At 55.9% G+C, this 24550-nt stretch overlaps 2 protein-coding genes across 3 annotated transcripts in view; one reads left to right on the top strand and one right to left on the bottom strand.

The window, feature by feature from the left end:
* The first annotated feature begins 29 nt into the window (after positions 1 to 29).
* On the top strand, positions 30 to 21807 carry SAMD14 (sterile alpha motif domain containing 14). The gene is made up of 13 exons (XM_010386124.2): positions 30 to 279; positions 368 to 509; positions 3296 to 3432; positions 3821 to 4090; positions 8064 to 8118; positions 14796 to 14962; positions 15425 to 15713; positions 17027 to 17114; positions 17213 to 17287; positions 17394 to 17553; positions 18813 to 18932; positions 19040 to 19195; positions 20077 to 21807. The coding sequence occupies exons 5-13, from the start codon at positions 8076 to 8078 to the stop codon at positions 20230 to 20232; spliced, it is 1254 nt and encodes a 417-aa protein (XP_010384426.1). The 5' UTR covers positions 30 to 279; positions 368 to 509; positions 3296 to 3432; positions 3821 to 4090; positions 8064 to 8075; the 3' UTR covers positions 20233 to 21807.
* Positions 21748 to 24550, bottom strand: part of PDK2 (pyruvate dehydrogenase kinase 2) — a 16055-nt gene continuing 13252 nt past the window's right edge. For both annotated transcript variants that reach the window (XM_010386120.2, XM_010386121.2), the window contains exons 9-11: positions 24388 to 24495; positions 23706 to 23819; positions 21748 to 23151 (exon numbers count right to left, since the gene is read on the bottom strand). In XM_010386120.2, coding sequence (XP_010384422.1) covers positions 23011 to 23151; positions 23706 to 23819; positions 24388 to 24495 — 363 coding nt within the window. In that variant the 3' untranslated portion in view covers positions 21748 to 23010. The remainder of the gene's footprint in view (positions 23152 to 23705; positions 23820 to 24387; positions 24496 to 24550) is intronic.

Raw genomic sequence — 24550 nt, 5'->3', positions numbered from 1 at the left:
CCTCTAACCCTGAGGAACTTCCTACAGTGTCCCCCCGTTCCCGGTTCCAGCAAACTGCTTCTCTGCCCCCATTCCACACGTCAGCACCCATGCTTTTTGTCCAGTCCTCCTGGGCAGGGCTGAGGGTTTCTAGAGAGTTCATTCAGTCTGTATTCGTTTTTCAGGGCCTCCATGAAGTTCCAAGGATGGGCTAAATACAGCAAGGTGAACCCCAAGTCCCTCCCCCAGAAGGCCTCTAAACTGTGGGGATACTTCCAAGAGGCACACCATGTGAGGCAGGTGAAGGATTAAAAGATAGCTGGGAGTGGGAGGTGACCGCCTGGCAGTTTTGTCCCCAGGGTCCTAGAAAATCTGTTTGCTTTTTCAGGAGGGCCAAGTGGCCTGAAATAGCCCCAGCCCCTGTGCTGGGCCAGCAAGCCTGTGTGCTGACTCACCAGCTCGAATGCTAATGGGTCTGGGAATCTAGGTGCCAGGGTTCCAGGGACAAGCTCTGGTGAAGTCCCAGAGGGGTGAGAGCCAGCAGGGAATGGGGCAGGAGCTTATGGCAGGCCCCAGGGCCAGTCTTTCCTTGCCGGGGTACTGGTGTGCAGATGTGAGAGACCTGAAGCAGGGAGGCACTGGCACTCAGTGGCGTGGCACTAGGGGTTTCTCACCTTTGCCAGGAGTGAAGTCCCAACTTCAGGGCCCTTCAAGGTCACCTTGGTGGGTCCTTGACAACATCCAGATGGGTGGCCAGCACCCCCAGGGACAGTCTGCTCCAGAAGCATCCCCTGTAGATGGCTGTGTCACACAGGTCCCATTCATGCTAAGCTGAATTCTGGCTTCCCACAGCTATCCCTCAAAAACCCTAGGTCTACACCTCAGGCCAGTCCAATCCTGCCTCCCACCTGAGGGTTGTCTGGAAACCTGGGGATGGTGAATGCTCTTCCCAAGGCATCTTTGCTATGTGGATGATTGTTGGAACACTGTGGGAGCCCTGAGGATGCTGAAGACAGATCAAGGTGTCTGATCCCCAAGATCAGAGACCACCAAACCACAGGGTCACAGGTCATAGCTCCAGAGTTAGAAGTCACTGAACCCTGGGGCTACCAAGGCTCTGCTCAGGAAACCTAGCCAAGAAGTGAAGTGGCGTGACCTTCCTGGGTGGGGAGGCAGGCATGAAGGTTTTGAGGGTTTCTGCTGGGCTGATTGGGGCTAAGCATCCAGGGCGGCGTCCCTCTGTCCCTCCTCCACTCCCCGTCTGTCCTGTGTGTTAGGTGAGGGGCCTATACATTGTTTGTTTCAAATGGTGGGCCATGTAGCCCCTCACGTTTAAGCCCAAGTGTGTTGTGTGGCTGGAGGCGTTGTGTGTGGCTTTGCTGTGAGTTTCTCAAGCCTGAGCTATCACTTGTCCATGATACACTGTATGTTCATGTTTGGGACTTCATCAAGTGACTGTAAGTGGGCCTGTCACCTTAAACCTCCCTTATCCCCCCACTCGCCCAATTTTGCAAGCTTGAGTAGGTTTGCCAACATTTGCCAATAAGGGGCATTTTCCCAACTCCCAGAAGCTTAGGCCTCACTAGGAATAGGGGGAACAGGGGCTCCTCCTGGGTCCTACGGCCTAGCAAACATACCGCTCATCTCCCCCCTCCTTGGGATGTACAGGGGCTACATAATCAGTCCCACTCCAGCCCACCACCCAGAGCTCACCAGATGCCTACAAAGCACATCCCCCTTTAAGACCCCCAGATGTAGCCCCCACAGCTGTCAACAGAGACGTCACCCTTTCCCCAGATTTCTACAATCTAGCCTCCTGGCTGCCAGAAGATTCAAAGACACCCAGAGACCCCCAAACTCCCATAAAATCCCTAGGATACCCTCAGACCCTAAAGGCTGTTAATTCTGTCCTCAGAGTCACAAGATAGTCGGGGTTCAACAGGCCACTTCCCGGAGGCCTCAGACTGCAGAGTCCTCTGGGCCATCAGGAACTCTGTACTACAGACTCCACACCTCTCCCTTGACTCTAGATCCCCAATCCAGCTTCACCACTTACTTGCCTTTTTGTTTTGTTGTTGTTGTTGTTGTTTTTGAGATTGAGTCTCACTCTGTTGGCCAGGCTAAAAGGCAGTGGCACAATCTCAGCTCACTGCAACCTCCACCTCCTGGGTTCAAGCAATTCTCATGTCTCAGCCTCCAGAGTAGCTGGGAATACAGGCATGCCACCATGCCTGACTAATTTTTGTATTTGTAGTAGAGACAGGGGTTTCACCATGTTGGCCAGGCTGGTCTCGAACTCCTGACCTCAGGTGATCCACCCACCTTGGCCTCCCAAAGTGCTGGGATTACAGTCGTGAGCCACTGCGCCTGGCCTTTCACCACTTGCTTTTGAGCAAAGCATCTTCCTTCTTCTAAGTCTCTGTTTTCTCTGAGGCAGTGGGTAATGGAAACACCCACCTTGTGGGTTTATTGTGAGGGTGACAATAGATGATCTGAGAGTGCCTGGCACCTGCCAAGCTGTGACGTGCGATAGCTGGTTGTGGATCCCTACATTACCTCCCATGGTTGGCCTGCCACTGCTGCCAGCTCACCGGGTCCAAGTCTGATCTCATCCATACCCACCCCCACCTGCTCCAGGGCTCCCTGCCTCAAGCCAAGGTCCACAGTCATCCTAGACCCCTCCTCCCTCACCTCCTAGTCCAGCAGGTCCCCAAATCCTGTCAGCTTCTTCAGTGTCAGCTTCTTCAGGCCTGCATCCTGAAGGGCTCTCAGCTTAATCTGTAATCTTTATGCCCACTGCCACCGGCCCTCAATAGCCTCCAGAGCGTCTCCCTGCCTTCAGGGTGCCCTCTGCAAACCTGTCTCCAGAGGAGCCAAGGGTGCTTCCTAAATGCACACCTGAGCCCCTCCCTCCTCTGTTATTTGTGTGTGTGCATGTGTGTGTGGGGGGTGGGGCGGGGGGCGGCTGGTAGAATAAAGTGCAAGCCCCCTGCACCTCCCCAGATTCAATTTATCTTCCCCTCTTGCCCTCCCACCCCCAACACCCGCTGGCACTTCCCTATCCTGACCCGCAGTTGTAGCCAACACATCACCTCCTCTGGGAATCCCCCTGCCCAGCCCCCGCCGCGGCCGGCCGCCGGGACCCAGGTCGGGCCAAGGGTGCGCTCTCCCTTCCGGCAAGAAGTGCCCTCTGTGAGCCGGGCCCATGGCGCCCGAGCTCGTGAGGGCCTCCCCACTCGTCTGCGCCCCCGACTGGCCCACTGGCCTTGAGCCGGGTTGCAAGGCGAGGGGTTCTGTTCACCTCTGTCCCCTCCAGCCTCGGCGCCCCGGCTGCTCGGCGGACGTTTGTCGAATGAATGAACGAATCGGAAGCCCTGACAGACCCGGCAGAGGAGGCGGAATGGGTCCCGTGGCGGGGCCGCCCCGCAGCCGCTCCCACCCGCGCAGACTCCGGTGCGCCGCGTCTCCCGCGGGCTGAGAAGTAGCGGCAACTCCGCTCCCCGGGCCCGGCCGCCTCCTCCCCGCCGCCCGCCCCCGCCCCCGCCCCCTCGCTCCCTCCCGCTCTTTGTCTCCTGGGCTCCCGGCTTCCCCGCCACACGCCCCCCCGCCCCCCGACGCCCCTTCCCCAGGGACCCGCGCGGACCCCGGCCGACGCGACGCGGCGCGAATCGGCCCTGCCAGGCGGGGGCCCCGCGTCCGGCCAGGCCTGGCGGGCGGCGGGGGCGGGGAGGGAGGTGGCGCTCGCTCTTCGCTCTTCTCTCTCTCTCTCTCTGTCACACACACACAGACACACACACACACGCACACGCACGCACACACACACGGAGCATCCTCCCGTCAGGTCTCCTGGTCCGGCCCCGCCCGCGCCTCCTGCTTCCAGCGAAACTGCTCCCTCTCCCCACATCCCCCGCCCTCCATTCACCCCCGGCTCCGGGACCCTTCCTGCCGACCTCACCCCCACTCCCGGGATGGAGCGGCTCGAGCCCACCCGGAGCCCCCCGCGGCCGGGGTGACGGTCCCGCCACCCCTCTCCTGCCCGGCCCCCGCCTCGAGCACCATGGGCCTGAGGGGTTCCAGGGGCGCCAGACGCTGAAGATGACCGATGCCGGAGGTGAGGGGCCGGGCGCCCTAGGGTGGATCGGGAACTGGGGCTGGGGCCACTTGGGCCCGCGGTGGGACCCTGAGTGGGGTTGGGCAGGGCCAAGGGACAAGGGCCTTTCTTCCCCTATCCCTAGGGGGACCGCACGAGGCTGGGGTGCCGGGCTGTCAGGGGAGGGGGCGGAGATAGGATTTATGGCCCTAATCCCCTCCCTCCCGCCCGACGCCCGGAGAAATTAATAAAAAGCTGGTGTGGGGGGAGGGGGAGAGGGTTTAACTCTTTCTTGCCCGGCGGGGAGTTGTGCTGATGGATTGGAGAGAAACTAGCCACCGGGCTCTGACGGGGGAGAAAGGCTCTGGGAGTGGAGTAGGTGCCCTATCCCCAGCCTCACCCCATCTCCAACAGCGCTTTGAGCGGGTCCCCGACTCCTGAGGACTACCCCAAGCCTGAAGCCGGTGGACGGCCGGCGATATGGGAAGGCGGGACCACCTCTCTGGCTCCACAACTGCCTCCCCGACCACCAGTCTCCTTTCCCATCCACCTCTTCCCGGCCTCTCCCAGCTTGCACTTCTCTCTGTCGCTTTCTCCTCTTCAGGGGCCCTCTCCTCTCGCCTGCCCGAAGGGCTTCTCCCTTCTCTCCCACCCTCGGGCGTCACTCAGGGCGGCGGAATCCCTTGTCCCCAGTGCCGCTTCCCCTGGCCCCACTCTCGGTGTGATCTCTTTCTTCTCAGCAGCCCTGTGGACTCTCCGCCAGTCTGTGTGTCTGTCTCTGCTTCTTCCTACTCCTCACTTCCTTCCGCTCCCGCTCCTTCCCCAGGAATTGTGCGCCCTTTCTTTCTTTCTCTTTCCCCTGAGTCCCAAGGGGCTGTGAGCTCACCTGCCTCCCTTTCTCTCAGAAAAGAGTCAAAGGTCATTGGTGCTCCTTCTCCGGGATTGGAAGCCTTGGGGGGAAGGGTATCCAGAGGAACCGGTTCATTCCCACCCCTGTGCAGTTACCTGGTTGAATGTGTGTGTGAGTGTGCGGGGTGTGTGTGGGCATGAGAGTGGGGGCGGGGTTTGGTGTCTAATTTTTCTAGGCTCAGTTTTGGAAGGAGAAGGTTGGGTGGGAGGGGTCTGGTGACCCCCTGGAGACAATGTAGGGAGGGTCCCCGCACACACCCCAGGAAGTTAGTTGTTGAAGGGAAGCAAAGAGAGCAGTTGTGCTGAATCAGGATGGACCGAGAGTGACTTTGAGCAGGAAACCCCAATCCAGCCCAGAGGGTGCCTGAAAGAGGAGGCCTCCAGCCAGTAGAGGATCTCCACCCTGGACTGGGCTCTTGAATAAAGAACACAGGATCTTCATTCTCAGAGGCAGAGAGGAGACAACACTACTGCCCTCAGAGAGCCTCCATTCTGATGGGAGAGGCAGTTCCTGTCTTCAGAGTTCCTAGTCTGACGGGACTAGTCTGACCCTCTCTTCTCTGAGCACCCATCTGATTGGTGGGGGGGGGGGGGGGGGTATGAGACCTATTTAAGGAATCAATGAAGTATGAAGCATTCCCCATTTCCCAGTAGTTGGAGAAGGGTGGATTTAGAAATTATGCAGACAAATGACAGGGAGGGCTACCTAGGACAGCTTCCTGCAGGAGGTGGCAGCTGGGTCCTAGCCAGATAAGGCTTTGTGGGTTGAATGACGAAAGGTGGTTAATTCTTAGGGTCAGCCTCCCTTCCCATCTGGCCTGTCAGGACAGGAAGAAATGTTCTAGATCTTTGCTAGTAGCCCTGGAGTTCAAGAATGGCAGGAGCGTTCTTGGAGGGTCTACTTCCCTGATGACCCCTTCCCACACCTCATTTTCTGCTTTCAGCCCCAGGCATTATGGAATCTGGAGGTGGTTTTGTTTTCTTTGTTTTTTTTTGAGATGGAGTTTCGCTCTTGTTGCCCAGGCTGGAGTGCAATGGCACGATTTCAGCTCACTGCAACCTCTGCCTCCTGGCTTCATGCCATTCTCCAGTCTCAGTCTCCCGAGTAGCTGGGACTACAGGCATGTGCCACCACACCCGGCTAATTTTGTATTTTTAGTAGAAACAGTTTTCTCCATGTTGGTCAGGCTGGTCTCGAACTCCTGACCTCAGGCATGAGCTATCACACCCAGCTACTTACTTATTTTTGGGATGAGGGTTTCACAATGTTGCCCAGGCTGGTCTAGAATTCCTGGGCTCAAGTGACCCTCCCACCTCAGCCTCCTGAGTAGCTAGGATTATAAGCATGCATCAACTTTGCCTGACTTTAGTTCTTCCTCTCATCTCCTGTTTCTCAGTTTTCACATCTGTAAAGTGGGGATATGTATCTGTAAAGTAGGGATATGAAAATTCCTGGGCCGGGCGCGGTGGCTCACACCTGTAATCCCAGCACTTTGGGAGGCCAAGGCGGGCGGATCATGAGGTCAGGAGATCGAGGCTATCCTGGCTAACATGGTGAAACCCTATCTCTACTAAAAATACAAAAAAATTAGCCAGGCATGGTGGTGGGCGACTGTAGTCCCAGCTACTCGGGAGGCTGAGGCAGGAGAATGGCGTGAACCCGGGAGGCAGAGCTTGCAGTGAGCCAAGATAGCACCACTACACCCTAGCCTGGGCGACAGAGCGAGACAACGTCTTAAAAAAAAAAGAAAAAAAAAAGTCCCAAGGCTGGCCACAGTAAAGGTAGATGATGTCTATGTAATAATGGAAAAGAAGAGTTGGAAAAGACTCCAGCAGGCGTGTGGCCTAGCCTTCCTACACCTGACACATGTATGATCTAGCTCAGTGTCTTGCCATTCTCCTGGGGACCTGAGTGTTAGAAGTAATTGGAGGTCAAGTGTCAGCCATGCAGCGTCCCCTTGCCTTAAACCATCAATGGTCCCTGAGCTTCCTCACTCTCCCCCGATCCAGTATTCCCTGACCAGTGGGCTCCCTAGGGCTATTGGAATCCTACATCTGCTTGAAAGTCTATTCAAATGGTTTCAGCTACATATATCCTTCCCTATCTGCCCTCCCTTCTTGCTTCCCACCAAAAAACCTTGAACCAAAAAAAAAAACCCTACCCATTCACACTTCTTCCCAGAACATAGTTGCATCATAGAGGTTTGGCTGTCCATTGTGTGCTGTGTGTACTCCTCATACCCTCCTACATCTGTGAGTCTGTCAAGAACTGTGAGAACTGTGTCTGGAACAGTGGCCCTGCTGATGGTGCCAGCTTCCTGAACAGCTCATGTTCAGAAAGGCAGGTGGTGAGGGCACCAGTGATGGGGGTGTAGGGAAGAGGGAGGCAGGATTGGAAAAGAGATGGAGAGTTTATGGACGCAAAGATAGGTGGATGGACAGATGGCAGCAGATGTTGGGTGCATGGGAGCAGATGTTGGATGGCTGGATGGGTAGATAGATGGGTGAGTGAATGGATGATGAGTAAGCAAGTAGGTGGATGAGTGCATAGGTGGGTAGACAGATGGGAGAACCTGGGTCCTGGTCCTCATTTTGCCATTAACTTGCTATGTGATCTTGGGCCAGTCACTCCCCCTTCGGTTTCTTCATTTGTAACATGAGAGGATTGGATTTAATAATCTCCATGACTTCTCCCAGATTTGATTGGACAGTTGATGACTGAAAGCTTTTAGGGGATGCTAATGATGCAAAGGCCCAAGACAGTGAAGGGGAGAAGTTCGGTGACCCACGTGAAGGCACACAGCAAATCAGTGGACCAGGACACCAGGAACACAGGGCTCAGCTTATGTCTGTGCCTTGGATTTGCGTCTGCCCCCACCCTCCTACTATACCCCCTGCCCCAGCGCCCACGATCTGGGTTATGATTCCAATGGCTTCTCTTCCAGGGGCTAAAAGAAGGGTTCTAAGGTAAGGGAGGAGCCAACAGGCCTGGAACAGGTAGCCCTTGACACCTCTCCTGCCTTGGCCGGCCTGAATCTCTTACCCAGGCTCTCTTTTTCTTTCTCTCCCCTCTTGTCCTCCCCAGCTGTCTTGAGTCATGGCTTCTTCAAAGCTCCGAGAACCCGTGGATGAGGTTTTTGGTAAGTTCTGTGTGGCTCTATCTCTAGTCAATAGATACAGCCATAGAGTAGTACTTCCTTCCTGGGCCACCAGGCATTGAGGGGGATAGGGCGCTTCTTTTTTAGCTTCAGAGTGTGTGTGTGTGTGTGTGTGTGTGTGTGTGTGTGTGTGTGTGTGTGTATTGTGGCCTGACCCTTTGTCACCACTATCTTAGTGGACACACCAATTATAATAAGTGTCCCCATTTATTAAGTGCTTACCTTATGCCAGATACTAGGTTAAGCACCCCCATCTCACATGCAATGTATTCGTTAACCCTTACAATAATGCTTAGAAGTAAGCCCAGTTTACAGACCAGCAGTGTAGGGTACAGAGGGCTGAAATCACTTGCTTTCAAGATCACATATCTAGTTAGTGGCAGGGCTGGGAATAGAACCCCAAACTGCCAGACTTCCTGCTCTTAGTGACTATCTTATACACCTGTAAACTCCAGCCCAAATGACACACGTTTTCCAAGTCACATAAATAAGTGCAAGGGACCTCACCCTGCTTATATGTGTGCTGAAATCAAATGTATAACACACACAGCCTCAATACCCCCAGGCTAGCCCCCTCATGCTGGCCTGCACGCCCACGTCCTCAGTACACACTGGGGTGCATGCACACACCACAGTACCATCATTTACCCCCTGCAGTCTTCTCTTGTGTGGACTGGAGAAAGAGACCACCCCAGCTGGGCAGAGTTCCCAGCATGCACTGGGGCTGAAAGCGGGTTTCCCAGCGGGATTCGGGTGGAGGAGTCAGGAGGAGTCGTTGAGCAAAGGAACTTGGAGGAATGAGGGAGAGGAGGAGAGTGGTTTGCTCCTTGAGAGGCTCCTATGCCAGAGGGTCCCCAGCTCCTCCCCTGCTTTCCCTCCCCATCTCTCCCTTCTTCCCTCTCTCCCCTGGCCATGCCAGGAACTGCTGCTTCCCATCCCAGTCTCCTCCAGCTTCCCTAGCCTTGAACTGCCTTCCTACTCAGGCCAGACTTAAGCCCAGGCCTGACAGAAATGAGCTCTCCCTTCCCTGGGCTTTTCTGCCCCTACTCCCCCACCTCCTTACCCTCTACTCCACATGCAACCCCTGCTTGTTTTCCTCACTGCTGAGGTAGCTGGGTCCTCACTGCTTCCTGACATGAAAGACCATTAAATATTTATGAATTCCCATTGCCCAAGGCTGGGAGGAGGAGGAAGAGGGAGAGAGATGGGGGAGGAGGATAGGGAAGGAGGGTAGGAGCAGAGAAGAGGGAAGAGATAGAAGCTGGAGGGAGAGCCTCATAGAGCAGAGGACCCAGGACAGGCTGGCCCCACTTTGCCTCAAAACCACCAAGCCCCTTAGGAGTCCCCTTGCTCCCCAGCCCCCCCAAGGTAAGATGGCCATGGTGCTGATATGGCCCAGAGTCAGGAGCAAGGGGCCCCTCTCCCTGTTTTGAGTTGGTTGGGCACCAGCTAGGTGCCAGAAGGGTAGAGGATGCCAGACCACTGGCCTGGGAGCCACTCTCCTTAACTCCCCCTGTCCCCTCAGCCAAACGTGTCCTCCTATCCTACGTGAGCCTCAGTTTTCCCATCCATACAATGAGAGGTTAGACTCAAAATTCCTTCCCATCACTGCTTCAGAGAGGGTGTTAATGCTTACCAACAGAGCTAGACCGCCTGTCTGTAACCCTGGTGGGCTCCTCACCAGCTTTATGCCCTCGGGCAAATTAAGGCTGCCCTGGGGATTCCTGGAGTCCCTTCCTTGTAGGGCTGTGGGGAGGCTCAAATGAGCTAGTAATTGAGTAATTGTAAAGCACTTAGAACAGTGCCTAGCACAGTAAGAGCTCAATAAGGATTCACTCTTATTTTTCTGTGGTTCAGCCTTCAATCCTTGCTGCTGCTTCCAGGCAGTGCCTGGAGATTCTGTGTCAGGGGCTGGGAACAGAGGGCTCCCTCCCCCAGCGCAGCCTCAGGGACTGGAAACACCAGCAGGTTGCCCCCTGGACAACTGCAATCTCCTCTTGGTGTCCACCCTCCCTTTTCAACCAGACCCTTCCTGTCCCCTCGCAGGCTGTGCTGGCCCCCTCGTTGCTCCCCAGATGCTCCAAGCCCAAGGCTGCACCATTCCCTCTCCTTAGAAAGCTCTTTTTGTTCCTTCTACAACCTCGGCTCTTTATGGCAGACCTCAGTCTGGCTGCCACATTTAAGGTAGTAGCCTTCCAGTCTCCCCCTGTCTTTTCATTCGACAAATATTTATAGAGCTCCTAATATGCATCAGGCTCTGTCCTTGGCTCTGGGGAGACAGCAACAAACAAGCCAGACAAAATCACTGTCCTCATGGAGCTCAAATTTTCGTGCAGGGGCAAGTAGGGGGACAGATGATCAAAGCACACATAAATAAACAAGGAACATACTAGATGGTGGGGAGTGCTGGGCAGAGGATTGAAATGTGGACGTGATGGGATGTGGGCATGGCGTGGAGGTGACCTTCATCAGCACACGTGTGTGTCTGGAGTCCATCTTTGCCAAAGCATGCACTGGTCCATGGAAGTGTGACTTTGCTTCAGCACTTCCTGAGCACCTGCTCCTTGTCAGGAGCTGCACCAGGCTCTCACGATACACAGTGGACAGGGAAGGGTTTCACCCTCTGCAGGTTGCAGGCCAGCATGAGGAGACAGTCATTGGCAACCATATCCCGACCATATCGTGACCATATGGTAGTGTGGTGCGGCTGCCAGACGGTGCTGTGTCAGAGTTGATTAGCCAGACAAAGAAGGGCTGGAGAGAGATGGAGCACAGGGATGGAGGTGGGAAGCGAAGCAGGGGCAGGTACACATATAGGTATCAGTATAAGCAATTCAGTTGATTCCACAGATGCCATCACCAGCGAGCGCCTGTTGAGCTCGTACTAAGTCATAGCATTATGGCGAAGCACTGTATATGGATTATTTTATCTGACGCTCACAACCACCCTATAAGGAAGATAGTGCTAGTATAATCCCATTTTACACATGAGAAAGCTAACACCTAAAAGGAAGTAACTTGCCCAGAGTCACCCAACTGGCAAGTGATAAAACTGGCTTCAGCCTGGCCATCTGGCTCCAAGGCCAGTGCTCTTAGCCATAGTCATGTAAGAGGAGGAATCTGTGGGGAACACAGAAAGGGTGAGCTGGGCCCCTCAGGCCTTGAATAGACGGCTGAATAGCATGGACTTTATATTGTTAGCTTTGGGACCCCTTCTGCGAGAGTTTCAAAAGCAGGAGAGTATGGAACATGGTCAGAAATATGCTTCAGGCCTGGCGTGGTGGCTCACACCTGTAATCTCAGCACTTTGGGAGGCCAAGGCGTGCAGATCACTTGAGGCCAGGAGTTCAAGACCAGCCTGGCCAATGTGGTGAAATCCCACCTCTACTAAAAATACAAAAGTTAGCCAGGTGTGGTGGGACACACCTGTAGTCCCAGCTACTCAGGAGGCTGAGGCAGGAAAATCGCTTGAGCCTGGGAGGTGGAGGTTGCAGTGAACTAAGATCATGACACTGCAGTCCAGCCTGGGTGACAGAGTGAGATTCTGTCAAAGAAAGAAAGAAAGAAAGAAAGAGAGAGAGAGAGAGAGAGAGAGGGAGGGAGGGAGGGAGGGAGGGAGGGAGGGAGGGAAGGAAGGAAGGAAGGAAGGAAGGAAGGAAGGAAGGAAGGAAGGAAAGAAAAGAAAGAAATGTGCTTCAGAAAGTTTCTTCTAGCCACATGGAAGGTACAAGGAGGAGCCAGACCGGAGGCAGGGAGCAAAGGAGAGAGAGTTGTATGTTTTGGGGTGGCAGGTGGGGGCAGTTTCCCCTCCACTCAGGTGAAGGCCTGAGCTGAGGCAGTTCGGTCCAGAGGGAGAGGAGAGCCCAGGTTCCCTGGGTGTGAGAAGGCCAATCAACAGAACTTTTTTCTTTCATTAAAAGGGTGTGCTAAGCACCTACTGTGTGCCAGGCACTGTTCTCTGCCTGTGATAGAGCAGTGAACAAAACAGAAACCTGTCCTCATGGAGCTGACATTCTAATGGGTGGAGAGAGACATTAAATGATATAAGCAAAATATATAGCATGCCAGAGAATGAGAAATTATATAGGAACAAAAGGAGTGGGGTTTTGGAGTAGGGGGGCTATTATAAGTTGGGTGGTCAGGGAAGGCCTCAGTGAGAGAAAGCATTTAAGCAAAGACTTGAAGGAAGTGAGGGAGAGAACCATGCAGAAATCTGTGGAAAGAGCCTTGCAGAAAAAGGGCAGAGGAGGTGCAAAGGCCCTGCAGTGCAGGCTGGCTCGTGTGAGGACGAGCCAGGTGGCCAGGGTGGCTGGAGTGGAGGGACAGGAGTAGTGCTCAGAGAGGCAAGGGAGCATAGGCTGACTCTGGAAGGCCACTGGGAGAACTTTGGCTCTTAATCTGCATGAGATAGAAGTCACTGGAGGGTTCTGAGCAGGGGAGTGATATAAACTGACATGTTTGATCAGGATCACTCTGGCTGCTGTGTTGAAAATAGACTGTAGATGGGAAAGGGAGGTGGAAGGAAGACCAGCTAGGAGGCTGTTTGTAATAATCCAGGCTAAAAGATGATGGCAGTTTAGACCCTCTGGTCTAAGAGACTGTGAGTTTTCCCTCTCACTTCCCTCCCTTTCCTCCTATCCTCTTCCCTCCTTTTTTTCCCTCTCCTCTCCCTTCCTCTGCTCTCCTCCCTTTCTCTCCATATATACACATATATAGGAGTATGTGTATACATTCGCACAAACAATAATCTATTACGGAAAATCTCAAACAGATTCAAAATTAGAGATTACAGCAGAGTGTACTCCATCATGCACTCAAGAACTCACCACCCAGCCTCAACAATACCTAGTCACAGCCAGTCTAGTTTCATATCTATTCCATCCACACCCTCCACACCCTCCCCCTATTGCCCTGGATTATATGGAACCTAGTCCAAAACATCATATCCCTTCACCATAAATATTTCAGTATGTCTAGCTATCTTTTGAAAGTAGAGCTAACAGGAATTGTGGATGAATCAGTTTGTAGGATGGTAGGGAAGGCAGTGAAGAATGACTCCAGGGGTTCAGCTGAGCGACTAGAAGCATGGAGCTACTGTTCACCAAGACTGGGAGGAGCAGCTCTGGGGCAGTAGAGATCAGGAGGTTACAGCACATGTAGGCTGAAGACCCCTGGTGGACATCAAAGTGGAGGTGTCAACTAGACAGCTGGACACATGAATTACCAACTGGGTCTGGGGCTGAGAGAGAAGGGTAGCTTAGGGCTGTCTGACTTGGGCGACTTGGGTGGACAAGAGGGCTTTTTACTGAGTCAAGGAAGAGAGGAGAAGCTGGTTTGAGGTTACATGATCGGTTCATTTTGGTGAGTTGAGCTTGAGATGCCTTGGGCCTTTTGACATGGTAACTTCCCTGGAAGGTGTCTGAGTGCCCATGCTTGGAATTCAGGGGAGGGGGTCAAGGCTGGAAATAGAAATAGGTGGTAGTTAAGCCAGGAGAGCAACTGGGGTGGCTTAGGGGTTGTCTACAGACAGGAAAGAGGATCAGACAAGGCCAGGTGGGTATGGGTGACAGAATAGGGCCCCTGAGATCATGGTGGGTGGAGTAGGGAGGAAAGGTCTTGACCCATTTTGAAGCCTGGGAAGACTCTTTCTGTTTGGAGACCCCAGTGCCAAGCTCAGGACTGGTACAGCATGAGGGCTTCATTCCAAGGTGCAGCACATGACAAGCGGAGCTATGAGTAATAAGGACTTTTATGCTGGACCCATTGGGTCTGCTTACTCTTCCTCCGTGTCCTTGTGCAAGACCCAGCACTGGGTCACAGACCCGGGGCAGGAGAGAGATTTCAGGGGACTATGGGACTTTTTCCTTCCTGCCACTGCCACTAGATTCTGGGGGTGTCTCTTTGCTCCACTCCAACTGCAAGCCCTCTAGATGCTCAGCAGTGCTATCTCTGAGTGAGACCCTGCTCATGGCACAGCAAGTCAGTGTCCCCAGTAGGGCCAGTCTCTAGAACCAGACTAGCCAGGCTCAAATCCTGGACCACTGCTAGCTGGTGGCTTTAGTCAAGTGACTTAAGTTTTAGTTTGTTCAGCTGTAAAGTGTGCACAGTAACTGTCCCAACCCCACCGGGTTGTTTGAGTGAGAGATGATGTATGTACACTGTCTGATGTGTAGTAAATGCTTCTTAAATGGTAGCCATTATTTCTATCATCTCTCCAGCCTCATCACCCAACCTTTCTCTCCACAAAGCTACCCTCCAACTGTCCCTGGAGGTACCACCCTTGTTTCCCTACTTCCTAGCATTGCATATACCTGTTTTGCCCACCTCATCTCTTACAAACTCCTACCCAGACCTTAAAACCCAGCTTTGCTGTTTCCTCCTCTGATGTATCCAAACAGGGCTACCATTCCTCCGTGTCTATGTGAGGGTTCATCACACCGCGCTGTATTTTAGTGCTGGCATGTCTGCTTCCCCTGAACACCCACCCACTCCCACCTGAGACGGGGAGACACCCTGTTTTTCATCTGTCTGTGCTCCCAGCACTCAAGAACACGGGTTGAATGCCTGGGGTGTGGGTGCAGGTGGCCCCTGAGGTGGGCCTCTGGGCTTGTCATCACCTCTCACGTGTCTGGTCTCTGCTCCCTTCCCCCGATTTGCAGACCTGGACTTGGCTGTGCCAGAGACGGCCAGACTGGACAGCAGTTTACACAAGGCCCGGGCCCAACTGTTGGCCAAGGGCCGGAGACACCGGCCGTCCCGCTCCAGGCTTCGGGACAGTGCCAGCTCCGCAGAGGATGGTGAAGGCTCCGACGGGCCCGGAGGCAAGGTTGGGGCAAGTTAGGAAAATACACACATACCCTCCCACCCCTCCCACTCCTCCCACCCCTGGATATGCTCCAAAGTGCTTTTCCAGGGAAACCACATCCCCAGACTTCTGACCTAGTAATGCTAACAAGTGTTAGCTGGAGTTCACTTCTGGCTCATTTAATCATTTGTAAAGAAGATATTATTAGCCTCATCTTACAGCTGAGGAAACTGAGGCCCTGAGAGGTCCAGTAGCAAAGTCACTGTAAGTGAAGGAGGGGGAATTCAGCCCCAGCCTATGTGACTCAAAGCTTCTGTTTCCCACCTCTCACTCTCCAGCCATCCCGCTGCCTAAGGCATAAGGAAACCCTCCCTCTAGGCCCCGAAGGACCCTCAGGGCCCGCAGTTTACAGGGTGAAAGTCTCCCAGCTCCTTCGGGAAGGGAGGAGGAGGGTTCTCGGTTAGCGCCTGCCCCCTCGTCCAGGTGACCGACGGCTGCGGGAGCCCCCTGCACCGGCTGCGCTCGCCTTTGCACTCAGGCCCGGGGTCCCCGGCCGGGGGCTCTTTCTGCCTGGATCCTCCGGGGTTGCGGCGCAGCCTGGACGAGGACGAGCCGCCGCCTTCGCCGCTCACGCGCTACCGGCCCCTGCACAACGCTGCCTCGCACGAGGGTCTGGCCGCCGCCTCCTGCTCTCCGCCGCGCTCCGCGCCCTCCTCCGACAGCTCCCCCAGCTTCGTGCGCCGCCACCCGCGCGCAGAGCCGCACAGCGAAGGTGAGAGGCAGCCAGCGCCGCACCCCCTGCTGGTCGCTCCGGGACGCAGCAGCCCTTCCGGTCCCGGCGCGCACCGCAGCCGCGGAAGGGGCAACTGGGCAGAGTGGCTGAGGGAGGTGGAGAATGAACGCCGTGGCTCACCCATTCTTTACCGAATGCCTACTAAGTGCCAGACCCTGTGGGCTCTGGGACACCTAGGTGAGCAAATACGTGCAGCCTTTATCATCATAGTAGTTTAGAGAAGAAACAATCAAATCAGGCCTGGCTGGTGGCTCATGCCTGTAATCCCAGCACCTTGGGAGGCTGAGATGGGAGGATCGCTTGAGCCCAGGAGTTCGAGACCAGCCTGGGCAACACAGCGAGGCCGTCTCCAGAAAAAATTAAAAAATTAGCCCCGCGTGGTGTGCACCTGTAGAACCAGCTACTTGGGAGGCTGAGGTGGGAGGATAGCTTGAACCCAGGAGTTCTGAGCTGCAGTGAGCTATGATCACTCCTTGCCTCAAAAACAAAACAAAACAAAAACCCAATCAAATCATCCCCTAACTAAATGTCTAGCTACAAACTATAACAAGTGCTATTTGGGAAATGTGTGTGGCAGCGTGGCAGGAGAGCATACACCAGGATGCCTGGCCTGACTGGGAACATCCTGGAAATGACATTTAAGCCAAGATCGGAAGGCTGTTTTTAGAAGATGGCCAGGACAGGCTGGGTGCGGTGGCTTATGCTTGTAATCCCAGCACTTTGGGAGGCCGAGGCTGGTGGATCACCTGAGGTCAGGAGTTCGAGATTGAGACCAGCCTGGACAACATGATGAAACCCTGTCTCAACTAAAAATACAAAAAATTAGCTGGGCGTGGTGGCGGGCGCCTGTAATCCCAGCTACTCAGGAGGCTGAGGCAGGAGAATTGCTTGAACCCAGGAGGTGGAGATTGCAGTGAGCCAAGATCACACCATTACGCTCCAGCCTGGGCAACAAGAGCAAAACTCCGTCTCAAAAAAAAAAAAAGTTGGCCAGGATAAAATTGAGTAGTAGTGGTTCCTACCTTTTTTGGAACATTTTATAGCTTGTAAAAGGCTGTCATAAGCATCCCGTTAGGCCCCATGAAGTAGGTGGATGTTATTATCCCCATATTTAAAATGGAGGAAGCCCAGAGAGATAAAGTGGCTTGTCCTAGGGCACCCAGCTAGTGAAGGTCACCAGAGCCAGGCTGCCTGATTCCAAGTCAAGAGAATTTCTACCAGCGCACACTGGAAGCCGAAGGAGGCAGGCAGGGCAGCAGACAGGCAATTTCCTTCCTTCTCTCCCTGGAAAGATGACAGCCGCGATGCCAGTCCTCCCGAGCCCGCCAGCCCCACCATCGGCCTGGATAAGAAGACCCGCCGAAAGTTCCTGGACCTGGGGTGAGTGGAGGCAGGGCTAGATCACACGGTTTGGAGCTGCTGGGGTAAGGGGTAGCACATTGGGCAGCCCTGCTCCACTTCCTGCTGCCTCCCCACAGGGTCACCCTGCGCCGAGCATCCACAGGCAAGAGCCGGAAGGAGAAAGGCAGCAACCGCCTGTCCATGGGCAGCAGGTGAGAAGTGCCCACGGCGGCCCACCCACAGCTCCCACCCCTGGCTCCCCGTGTGCCCTGGTCCTCCCCTCTGTACCCACACCCATGCTGAACACTCTCTCTGCAGGGAGTCAGTGGAGGGGTCCGGCAGGTCAGGGGTCTCCCCCTTCCTGCCTTTTTCCTGGTTCACAGACAGCGGCAAGGGCTCAGCATCCTCGGGTAGCACCACCTCCCCCGCCTGCTCCCCTAAACACGAGGGCTTTAGCCCTAAGAAGTCAGCTTCCCAGGTAAGTCCATAGCTTACTTGTCCCCAAACTGGCCCCCAGTCTCAGGTGACATGAGGGCATACTTCACCCTGGTTCAGGCTGGGATTCAGACATTCCTGGAATCGATGTGTCCATCCATGGAGCCATGCAGTGATCCGTTACTTCATGCATTCTCTGAATTCATTCATTCACTCATCCACTCTTTCATATCCTGAGGAGTTCATTCCTTGATTCAGTCACTGGTTCATGCATTCAGCAAATCACTGAACACTGATTCCCTACTGTTCCCCCAGCTGGAGACTTCCTTCATTCCTGCTAACTCTTCTGCCCGGCTCAGTTCTAACCCCACTCCTGTGTGAGGAGCTGGGCCACCTGCTTGGTAGGGTGAGGCCTGGGGGATATAGAGAAGAACAGGACCCCAGCCTAGTGGTCTGAAAGTTTACAACCCTATGTGATGTGAGACCGAGTAAAAGCAGCAATGATGAGCATCTGCTTATGTTCAGAGCGCCCTCTACAGTTTACAAAGCCCCAAACGCGTTTCTGCTTTACTCTCACAAAGGCTCAGTGAAGTAGGGAGGGAAGGCACACTCATCTCCATTGTACAGATGAGCAAAGGAAGGCCCAGAGAGAAGGGGCTTGCCCACAGACTGGCACAGATGTAGGTGCCAAGCTCTAAGACCCCCCAGCCCAGTACTTGTTCTATGGTTCTGTTTCTTATGTTCAGCTGGGCAGAGGAGAAAATCAGAAGCTGGGAATTCGGGGGAGAAAGAATCCCTTCGCACCTGGAACTTCCTTCCTTCCTCCTCCTCTTTCTTCCTTCCCTTATGCTGGGCACTGGGACACCATGATGAACAAGATAAAACCCAGGCCCTCCTAGAGCTCACAGTCCAGTGAGGATAAAGACCTCTAATCAGGCACTTATTAGCTGGGGTACTAGAGCCTAGGTGGGAGGCACAGAGCAGAGACGCCTGACCCAGCCTGACAGAATCCCGGTGAGCTGCCTGTAGGAAGTGACACTTTGCCTGAGACCGCCTCCATTCCTACTAACCTGGCTTGGTTCTAACCTCATGTGCTCCAGATGGCTGCCTGCTCTCCTGGAAGCTTCAGGTCCTGATGCCCAACATGAGTTATCATGTCCTGTGTGCGGGCCTAGCTCCTGGCTCATGCACAGGGGCACTGAGCAACTCCTGGTGCCTAGTCCAGGACTTCAGCGCCACCCAGATAGGGATGGTGGGCTGGGGATGAACTCTCCTCAGTGGCATGCACCCTCTTCTGTCTAGGAATCCACCCTGAGTGATGACTCCACGCCCCCCAGCAGCAGCCCCAAGATCCCCAGTGGGCCCCGGCAGGAGGTCAAATGTTCTTACCCCTACCACACGCTGTCTCAGTCTTCAGATGAGGTGAGCAAGGCTGGCCCAGGGTACCCACGGAGTCCTGACCTCTGACTCTGCAAGGTGCTCAGGTCACAGGCCAAGCCTCCCCCTCACTGTCCTTGGTCTCTGCCCAGTTCCTGGATGAACCCCTCCCCCCTGTCCACCATTGGACCAGCCGGCAGGTGGGCCAGTGGCTGCAGAGCCTCAACCTGGAACAGTATGCTGCCGAGTTTGCTGCACGGCAGGTAGACGGGGCACAGCTGCTGCAGTTGGACGGAAGCAAACTAAAGGTGGGTCAGAGCGGAAGGGCCATGACGCAGCCCAGTTACTTGAGGTGACTTTCAAGGATTGGAAGGCCCTTGTCCTGACCTTTGACCCTCAGCCCAGCCTCCTGGGCTGACCTTTTCACTCCATCTGTGGCTACTACCCTGACCTCTGACCTCTAGCAAGGTCCTTGGTCAAATCTTTTGTGTTGTAGCATGAATCCCTAGTTTGACTTGAAACTCTAGTCCATGACTTCAGTGTGACCTTCAAGCTCCAGTCCTGGTCTCCAGGCTGACCTTGCCCTCTAGGATGACCCTTGATGCATATGAGTTTCCTGGTGTCATGGGAAGCCACATGTCTCCCCCTGGTCAGCTTGGTCTGATTCTGTCTCAGAGGCTGGTGGTGATGGTGGGCAGGGGGAGGATGTAGGGAGGGGGTGGGTGGTCTCTGACCTCTAAGCTGGGAGGTTCCCGGCCTGTCTCTTGCTCTCTGCTGAATTGCTTCGGGGCAGGGATGGTGAAAAGAGCCCCCAGGAAGTCTCTGGAAGTGAGGAGGGTCCTTGGGCACTGACTAACTGTGTGACCTTGGGCAAGTGACTCCCCATCTCTGGGCCTCAGGAGGTTGGGCAGAGCCAGGCCAAGGCTGAAATCCTGAGTGGAGGTGTATGGTAGGGGAGGAGGAGGAAGCGCCTAATACCCCCAACCCTCATCTCTCCCAACCACACTCATTCCAAATTCTTGCTCTGGGGGTTCTGATCCACGGGCAAGTCACGGTGTAGGAGGCGGAGGCTCCATTCCAGGGAGGATTCGGAGCTCCAGAGTACACCTGGGGAAAAGGAGCCTGGGCGTGGGGGGCCAGGACTGGGAAGGTTCCGGGACTCTCTCCCTCACCCCGGACTCCTCCCCAGAGCCTGGGGCTCAGCAACTCGCATGACCGGGCACTGGTGAAGCGCAAGTTGAAGGAGCTGGCAGCGGCTGCCGAGAAGGAGCGCAAGGCCCAGGAGAAGGCTGCACGGCAGCGGGAGAAGCTCCGGCGCCGAGAGCAGGAGGCCAAGAAGAGCTAGGGGAGGGTGTACAGGCGCTGGCGCTCGGCAGGGCGGCCGCTGGCTCAGCGGGCACAGGCCTCACCAGGGAGGCTGGGCCTGGGCGCCGCGCTTGGGCTAGCCTGGTCCCACGATCACGGGCGGACATGCCCTCTCTTACCCTGTCATTTGGTCTAGACCCAGAGCCCCCAGAAAGGGAGACCCCAGGGAGAGGGCCTAGTAATAAATCCTATTTTGAGGACTTGTTTGGCACAGAATTCCTGGGGGAGGAGCAGATGAAGGGGAGAGGGCAGAGAGGCCAGGGCCGAGGCAAGTCTGGGAGCCTGGGTCAGCCTGTCCCACTGCCTTCAGGCCACCGTGCCGCTGGGGTAGAGGGGAGCTAGGAGGCCTGCCTGCCTGCTTGCCTGCCAGAGGCCCTGAGGCTGGGCCCCAGGGCTCAGAGCTGGGCTGGGCATTTCAGCAGAAGCAGGTGTGGGAGCTGCTCCTCTCCACTCTCCCAGGGGGCTGTGTGGTGGGAGAGCTCTGTCCTGCTCCCCTGAGAGGCCAGTGGGCGCTGCAGCAAGTTGCACTCAGGGTAGACTCCCAGCCAAACTCCTCAACAGGAGAGCAGAGAAAGCAGCCTGGGGTGAGTGCAATCTTTGCCAGGACTCAAGAGGGGAAGATGAACACCCTCTTCTCCCACTCCCCTCCTCTGTCCTGTGGGTTCCAGGGGGCGAGATGACATCCACACAGGTCTGCCTCTCAGGGCCCATTCAAAACCTGGTCTTTGACCCATTCTCCAAGCCAGGACTCCCTTCACTTCCTGCTGCTTCCTCAGAGGGCACCTGAGCCCTCTTTGGGAGCTGAGCGAACAGGAGCTGATAGGGACAGAGGACACCACTTCCACCAGCCAAGGCCTAGGAGCTGCTGACCTGGTCAGCTCTCACCCCAGCCAGGAAGAGGGGCAAAACCTGGGGGTCCCTGGCAGCTGCGAGATTGGAAAGGTTCATCAGCACTCCATCTGCCCCAGGCATTGTCAGGGAATCAGTGGGCTCAGAACTGGCAGGTGGTGCAAGCTCTGCTTCGCTGGGCCACACTGAGGGCTGGGGCCAGCTCCCTGGATGGGGGTGGAGTCTACCAGCAGCCTGGGGACAGCATGTGTCCTTTTTAGGAAATGTCCTTGGAGGAAGTGTCCATGTGTGGCGCTGGTCAACAGCTAGCCCCACTTCCAGGACACTAGTCAGTTACCGATGGGGCCGGGGGGCTCCTGCTTGGAAACCCCTCCAGCTCCTCCCATCTGCCCAGAGCGATGGATGGCACCAATGCATGCTGGCTCCCTCATTGCTGCCCAGGGGCTGCGGCTTACAGCCAGCACCCTGTACCTGGGACTCAGTCCTTATCCCCCCTCTGCTATCTGTGCTGGGCGAGGGGCTTCGGAGGGAAAACAGATATGAGGACACTGGCACCATCTGGGCCTGGTGGCAGGGCCATGGGAGGTTGGAAGGCACCCACATCCTTAAAGCCATCAGTAGCTACAGTGGGTGCCTACCTGCATGCGAAGGGGAGGCAGTTCTCAATTTATTTCAATAAACACTTATGATGTGCCAGTGACCAGAATTTCTGTCTGCTCCAGCTGTTGGGTTGGCCAGATTCTGCTGGGCCCTGAGTGTGGTGGGACAACAGGTCTGTCCACCAGGTGCTGGGCCATCCGGCGTTCTGCACGGATGGCTTTGCCCAGTGTTTTACTCACGGTCCTGAGCTGGGCCGGACGTCCCGAGTGCGTCATGTGGTGGTCACAGGGTGCTGCAGTGTGCGTGTGTACGCGCGCACGTGTGGGTCCCCTCCCCCAGGGATGCAGCCAAGCCAGTCTCATTCAGTCTCCTCTTTACTGTGGGTGTGGGTGTCACTGTCACTGCCACAGCCACTGGGAGGGACACACAGCTTTAACCCCCGTGTGCTTAGGGGAAGGGTGGGGGCATTCAGGGTTACAAAACTAACTATATACACAGAGGGTCCTCGGAAGAAAGCCACCCTGAGCACACGTGTCTGGGCACAGTGGGGGCTGGGGGCTGGAACTCAGGCAGGACGGACTGGGCTTGTGGAGGGGTGGCTGGGCATAAGCACATGAGGACATGCTGGGAGGGCTCGGGAGGTGGCACAGACATTGCCAAGGCTGCTGCAGGGCCTCAAGCAGCTTGGCTGGGTGGCAAGCTCTGGGTCTAACAAGGTTCCTCCACTTTAGGGTTGGGCCCTGTGAGAGCCACCCCCTCTGCCACCGACCTTAAAGTCCCGAGTGGAGAGAGAGGCTGCAGGACCAGCCTCATTCCCCACTCACGGGTGTCAACCCTTTCTTCACTCAGTCCCCAGGTCTGGAGGGCACCCAGCCTCTTCAACAGGCCAAGGCCAGGGTGCCTCTGTGGGCTGGGGGAATAAGGCAAGCGGAGCATCCACTTGGAAGGCCTGGGCTGTGGAGGGTGCTGAGGGGGACCCAGTACCGCTGGCAGAAAAGTGACAGCCCTGGTCTCAGAGAGGAGGACTGCCATGGGAAAATGCCTCTGGGACACCCCATCAGGGTGGAGACACCCCCAACCCTCAGGCATCGCCCACAGAGATGGGGAGGCCACCCAAGGGTCTCCACGGAGATGGACTGGCACTTAGGGACCATCACAGACCTATCACCGCAGTGACTTCCATAGAGACAGAGCCTGGTCATCAGGGAGAACCCACCCCCTGCTCCCCCAGGAGGATGGTGAGGGGCACCGCGGTGGCGGGGCCCAGAGGCAGCAGTCCGTCCTCTCAGGTGCAGATGAGTGGCGGCCCTTAGCTGACGCGGTACGTGGACGTGTTCTTGGGCTCCGTGCTGGGCACACACCAGTCGCCGGCCTCCTGGATGGTCTGGTAGTGGCGCCAGGCTGACTTGTTGTAGACAGGCAGGCGCTCCACCGAGTCCGTGGACAGGGCCTGGGGAGTGCCAGGGTCAGCCCCTCCTACCTCTCTGTGCCTTGTCCACTTCTCAGCAAACCACCCCACCCCAGCTCAGCGGCAGCCCAGCTGCCAGACACGGGGCCCTGCAAAGACCCACGAAAGGGTGGTCCCTGCTGTGTCCCCCTCCTACCCATTGAAGAAAGCAGCTCCCTCTAAGGGAGGGAGAGGGAGGGGGAGGAGGCAGGGCTGTGTGACCCTGAGCAAGTCACCGACTCCGGGCCTCAGTCTTCTCCTCCGAGCTAAATGGCAAGATCTAGGGTGTCCCCTTCCTTCTGGGTCTAACAAGTCAAGGGTTCCCAGCACAGGGGTCTTAATCATAGACCACAGACTCCCCTAAATTCCCTGACAAGCTGTGCATGTCTGGGGGTTGAGTGTTCTTCAGGTTGAGGAACTGTAGCTTTGCTTGGATTCTGAGTCTGGGGCCAGGGAAGGATTCGGGGGTGGAAAGGAAGGCTCACAGCTGGCCAAGCCTGCCCAGGTCCCATCAGCAAACCTCTTCTCCAGCTGGGCTCAGCAGGAAGGGCCCTCACCTTGAGATAGATGACAGCATCGGTCCCAAAGCCTTCCATGGAGAAGAGCTGCAGGTCTCCCTGGAAGTACTTGGCGTAGAGGCGGGAAATGGGAAGCCCGTAACCAAAACCAGCCTGCAGCGGGGCAGGAAGGCAGTGAGGATGAGGAGGCTGGCAGGGGCCTCCTGGAGCTGCAGGGACTGACGCAGGGAGGGAAGGGTATGGAGCTGGAGTCACACGGCGGGGGTCCCAGAGCTGGAGTGGGGAGGGGACATGCGGGAGGGGACACTGAGGCAAGAAGTGGGTGTGGGGTGAATGAGGGAATCATAAATGTGGGAGGGAGGCTTGGGCAGGGAGAGGAATTCCGCTTAAGGGCCAGGAGGTCAGAGCAGGCCCCATGGCTCCTTTGAGTCTCAAGTTCTCTAACAGGGAAGTGCTGACAAGTTGGACAACACTTGAGAAAGGTAGAAATTGGGAGTTTGGGAGCTACAGAGGAGAGGGAAGATGGGGGAAAGCTGACAGAGAGACATCTGACACAGGTGAGATGTGTGCAGACTGGGGAGATGCGGGAGGCGCGGGGCCCAGATTCAAGACAGGTGACTGTCATAGACGGCCACACAGGAGCTAGTGAGCAAGGGAAGTGAGTGAGGAGGAGAGAAGCCTCCTTCAGGAGGTGGGAGGGGCTGGGGTGAAGCCATCTCACCAACGGCGTCCCCCCGGTGCCAGGCTGGGGGGTGGGTGCTGTGGAGTACATGTAGCTGAAGAGTCGCTCAATCTTCCTCAAGGGAACACCCCCACCTCGGTCACTCATCTGGGAGAGGTGGGACGTGTCAGGGATTCTCTACAGCTCAGTTTCCCCACCCTGC

Source organism: Rhinopithecus roxellana, chromosome 19 (genome assembly GCF_007565055.1).
Source record: "Rhinopithecus roxellana isolate Shanxi Qingling chromosome 19, ASM756505v1, whole genome shotgun sequence".
NCBI classification, from domain to species: domain Eukaryota; kingdom Metazoa; phylum Chordata; class Mammalia; order Primates; family Cercopithecidae; genus Rhinopithecus; species Rhinopithecus roxellana.
This window is presented reverse-complemented; position numbering and strand designations above follow the sequence as displayed.